Source organism: Corticium candelabrum, chromosome 4 (genome assembly GCF_963422355.1).
Source record: "Corticium candelabrum chromosome 4, ooCorCand1.1, whole genome shotgun sequence".
NCBI classification, from domain to species: domain Eukaryota; kingdom Metazoa; phylum Porifera; class Homoscleromorpha; order Homosclerophorida; family Plakinidae; genus Corticium; species Corticium candelabrum.
The window spans coordinates 850001-855000 of record NC_085088.1 but is presented as its reverse complement, the minus strand read 5'-3'; the positions used below and the strand labels follow the sequence as shown (position 1 = coordinate 855000).

The 5000-nt window shown below is 43.2% G+C and overlaps 2 protein-coding genes across 4 annotated transcripts in view; one reads left to right on the top strand and one right to left on the bottom strand.

Moving 5' to 3' along the window:
- Window positions 1–1096, bottom strand: part of LOC134178740 (uncharacterized) — a 2048-nt gene extending 952 nt beyond the window's left edge. Inside the window, exon 1 of the mRNA XM_062645626.1 lies at window positions 1–1096. This exon is cut by the window's left edge and continues 952 nt beyond it. Coding sequence (XP_062501610.1) covers window positions 1–926 — 926 coding nt within the window. The 5' untranslated portion in view covers window positions 927–1096.
- Window positions 1–5000, top strand: part of LOC134178162 (WD repeat-containing protein 88-like) — an 8541-nt gene that overhangs the window by 2473 nt on the left and 1068 nt on the right. For 2 of the 3 annotated variants that reach the window (XM_062644968.1, XM_062644967.1), the window contains exons 3-9: window positions 2537–2622; window positions 2680–2743; window positions 2888–3023; window positions 4285–4408; window positions 4463–4576; window positions 4637–4704; window positions 4883–4965. In XM_062644968.1, the coding sequence (XP_062500952.1) occupies window positions 2537–2622; window positions 2680–2743; window positions 2888–3023; window positions 4285–4408; window positions 4463–4576; window positions 4637–4704; window positions 4883–4965 (675 nt within the window). Of the gene's footprint in view, window positions 1–2536; window positions 2623–2679; window positions 2744–2887; window positions 3024–4284; window positions 4409–4462; window positions 4577–4636; window positions 4705–4882 lie in introns of all 3 variants that reach the window. The other variant, XR_009969589.1, reaches the window with a different exon arrangement.

Genomic DNA, 5000 nt, shown 5'->3' with positions numbered 1-5000 from the left:
CTTGCAAGAAGTTGTTTTTGGTGTTCCTCCTTTAGTCTTGATTTGGTGATGTCACTCAATTTTGCTGCAGAAGCACCTGGTGTTTCAGATAGTGACTTTGCTGCTTCTCTAAAAGCAGAGAATCTGTTGCTATACGATTTATTATATGCTTGACTGGTGGCCAAAGAGCGGACACAGTTGTCATGTGAGGATAAGAGACGGGCAGATTTTGAAGACTGGAGGGAGATGGAAGACGTAGACAAACGGGGTAAGCCAAGACCAGCATTTTGTGGGAGGAGGTAGAAGATGGCAGTACAGGCCGAGCGACGAAGTTTACACCATTTCTTGAGGTAAGATGTAACAATTCTATCTAATTCAGATTGCAGCCAGCTTGGTGAAAGAGGAAGTAGAGACAGGTACCATGACAATCTTGGGAAGATTCCATTTTGGTATAATTTTAGTTTCCACCGACAACTAACAGGGCAATTGTCCAATTTCTCCATCAAAGTCTTTGCCTTGCTTATTAGAGAGGATTTGAAATTATCATCAGACAAGTTTCCATTGATTGGCATTCCAAGGAAAATGAAAGACTCAGAACCAAGAAAGGGAACAGACTCGTTAGAAATTGAAACAGAAGGATCACGAAGATGGAATTTGGGTTTAAAACTCAGACCTAAACAGCTGCATTTGGACATTTTAATGGTCAGTTGGGACCACTGGCACCAGTCAGACACAATATTACATAAACGCTGTAAACCAGAAGGCGACTTTGATACTAGGGTAACGTCATCAGCGAACAGAAGAGCATTGATCTTGTGAGATGAACCACTAAGCGTGTAACCAAAAGGCTGAGTCTTCAACATCATAACGAGTGTGTTTATGACGGTGTTAAAAACAATGACCGAAAACGGGTCACCTTGGGGCACTCCAATATTGCAGGGCAACATGGATGTTGCCCACTTCACAGTGGAAACTTGTAGCTGAAGGTTTGAATATATGTTGGTGATGACGGACAGTAGATGGTCTGGAGCATGATAGAGTCTAAAGCATTGTAAAATGAGCCAATGTGGGACAGAACCATAGGCATTGGCAAAGTCAAGCCAACATATTGCATAGGCGAAGGAAGCCTCTGCTGAGTGGGGGGGCACAACGGTTTGTCAGGCCATAGAAATCCAAGAACACTGCTAACTCTATGCCTTAGGGTTAGGGTTAGGGTTAGGGTTACCCTAACCCTAAGATAACGGAGAGCATTTTGTGGGGGCACGTGCCCCCACGGCCCCCCCAGTTCCGTCGCCACTGTATTGATAAAGCGTGTCGACTTCTTTTAGCATCAGCAATAGCTGACCTTAGCTTGTACTGATGTTCCTCTGTACCACATATACCAGGGAGAAAAGCCTTCTGAATTGATGTATCGAAGAATTTATTTTCCAACATAAATTGGCACCATCGATCCTTGAGCATAGAGGTGTATATCTTACCAATACACGGTGTTAAGGCAATAGGTCTAAATAAAGAAGGATCGTGGGGATCTTTGGATGCAGCAGGCTTGGCAAAGAGACGTATGACACCAGTTTTCCAAAGTTGTGGGATGGAGGCAGAAAGCCAGCAACAATTAAATAGATCCAGCAGTGCAGGCAGTAGAGAAGGACACATCTTGAATACAAGATAGGATAACCCATCCAGAGGACTCGGAGCTGCAGAATTTCGAGTAGATTTGATTTTCTTAAGAATCTCAGAAGTTGAAAATGGACGAATATCAAAGTCACGAGAAGGAGGTCGAGGAGAAGACACACCAGAAGGAAGCACAGGAGGGGGAGGAAGAGACTGTTTGGAGTAAGTAGACTGGAAGAAAGTATAGGCTTCATCAGCAGAAAACTGTGGCAGTACGTTATAGGTGTCAGAGTCATCAGAGAACAAATCCTTAGAGAACTTCCAAAAGTAGGTTGAACAGCGTTTATTAGCATTTCTAGCAGAAGACTTGAGATCCCGTTTATTCATGACAGCTTTCAGTTTACTATGACGTCTAATTAGTTGGTGAAATTGACGAGCAAATGATGTCAATTCTGCTAGAGACGCCCCTTGTCGTTTGGCTTGACGAAATTTGCGTCTAACTTCATTCTTAGTAGACCTCAGAGCATCCAGTTGAGCTTGATTGTTGGCAGGTTTCCGTTTGCGCTTACGAGTAGAAGAACGGTGGCATCCAAAGCGTGATTTCAGACCATAATACAGACGTTCGCGTATGACTTGATATTTAGATTCAACACCAACTGCTTCCAAAACATTTGGGACAACAGCAGACTGTACCCAGTCATTCACGTCAGACCACATTTTAACATCAGAGGCGGGAGGAAGACGGAGTCGTGGCAGAAAATTATTGCAATGAGAAGAAAAGGTGTTCTTAGACTATTGTATTGGAGGGATGCATCTCACAATACACTAGACTATTGTATTGGAGGGATGCATCTCACAATACACTTAGTACACCAGACCGTTGTATGCAACTGTTATGCATAAAATATAATTAATATATTCTGAAGTCTCATTCTGTACTCTGAAGGATTGTTATACTGGCCGGCAGCTACAGTCTTTCCACGGTCACACACACATCGTGTCTGGATGTTCCTATCATGATTCACTAAACAGGTTTAATAGAGCAATTGTCTTAAATTAATTTCACTGATTGATCACATCACTTGCTAGGATTGCCTCTGTGTCGTGGGACACAACACTTCGATTCTGGGATCCCGAGACAGCAACAGAACTGGTAATGTGACGTTTATGCTTACATTATGCCTACAGTGTATCACATAGCAACAGCTTTGTCGCTTACCCATAATCATGTCATTTTGTGTCAATTCTTGGTGAGTGCAATATTGAGGTAGAAGTGACCGTGTTGCTGTTGTTGCAGTGGAGTGTGTCTCATGATGGACTGATGACAACGTGTCATGTCTCTCTTGATGGGCGGCTGGCTTTGGCTGCGGGAGATGATAATATCATAACAATGTGGGACGTAAGCAGTAGAAAGAGACTTTATCAGTTGAAAGGTCTGATCAGTTGACATCAACCTGCATTGTAGCAGTTTGCATGCAGAAAAGAGACACAGACAGACAGACAGACAGACAGACGGATGCAGACAGAGACAGATGGACAGACAGAGGTTCAGCATTCAATTACAGCGATGCAATGCTAGAGTAATCCAATGCAAGATGTCATCCTTGGGTTGCAGAGTCCACGCAAAAACAAGCCGCTTTCATCTCCAATAATTAGTGTTGTAATAACTGGACCCTCTTTGGGTTCTTTAGTAGTTAGAAAATGTAATTTTTAGTTCTCAGTTGGTTCAGTAGTTGATATCTGTAGTCTCTACGTGATTCTGTATAATTTGACTCGTAGTTACATATTGTATGTTGCTAGATTCATGTTTCAAATATATGTATTGGACAGACAGACAGACGGATGCAGACAGAGACAGACGGATGCAGACAGAGACAGACGGATGCAGACAGAGACAGACAGACAGACAGACAGACAGACAGAATGAAAGATGCAGACAGACATATTACAGACAGCCAGACTGCGAGACAGACAGACATACATACATATTACAGACAGCCAGACTGTGAGACATACATACATACATACATACATATTACAGACAGACAGACATACATACATACATATTACAGACAGACAGACTGTGAGACAGACATACATACATACATATTACAGACAGACAGGCTGTGAGACATACATACATACAGACATATTACAGACAGACAGACTGTGAGACAGACATACATACATACATATTACAGACAGACAGACTGTGAGACAGACAGACATACATACATACATACATATTACAGACAGACAGACTGTGAGACAGACATACATACATACATATTACAGACAGACAGGCTGTGAGACATACATACATACATACATATTACAGACAGACAGACTGTGAGACAGACATACATACATACATATTACAGACAGACAGACTGTGAGACAGACATACATACATACATATTACAGACAGACAGACTGTGAGACAGACATACATACATACATATTACAGACAGACAGGCTATGAGACAGACATACATACATACATATTACAGACAGACAGACTGTGAGACAGAGAGACATGCAGGCACACATACATACACAGACATACATACATACATACAGATGCAGACAGACAGACAGACAGACAGACAGAGGCACTGTATCCATACAATGGCCCGAACACCAGGATCCGCACTGAACCTTTGTTGTCACTGTAGCCCCAATCTCTTCCTGTAGGTCACAAGAGTACCGTAATGAGCTGCCAGTTTAGTCCCACTATCAACAGCTTCTCCTCTTCTTCGATCGACAAAACAAGCCGACTGTGGGACATGCGATTAATGAAGACATTGCTAACTCTCAGGTGACAACAATCGATCACATTCAACTCGTATGTCAAGCATCACTAGTCTTGTAGAGGACACACGAATGCCGTCACGTCAGGCTGTTTCTCTTCCGATGGTCGACTGTTGAGTACGGCTTCGTGGGACAAGCAAGTGTTGCTGTGGGACATTGCGACGGGATCATATAGGTGGAGTGAATCAAAGAGTGTTGGTGTGAACCTTGGGTTAGTGTTTCTTGACACTGGTAGGTCAGCCGGGCCAGTGGCATTGCAGAATCATGAGGGTAATGTCAGTTCGTGTGAAATCTCACACAATGGTGAGTAGCTGTTGAGTGAGGCTTGGTGGCTACCTAGTTTCTTCTGTCCATCTGTGTGTCCGCGCGCGCGTGTGTGTGTGTGTGTGTGTGTGTGTGTGTGTGTGTGTGTGTGTGTGTGACCATGTCTCTGTGTGTGTGCATGAGAATCTGTGCGAGACATCATGTATATTCTCTACAGGAACGACACTCATCTCCTCATCATATGACCATTCAGTCATAGTATGGAACGTCGATGTCCACTGTCCCAAACTGAAACTACAGGTAAACTAAACCCACTACATCAGCGCCTTACAGCT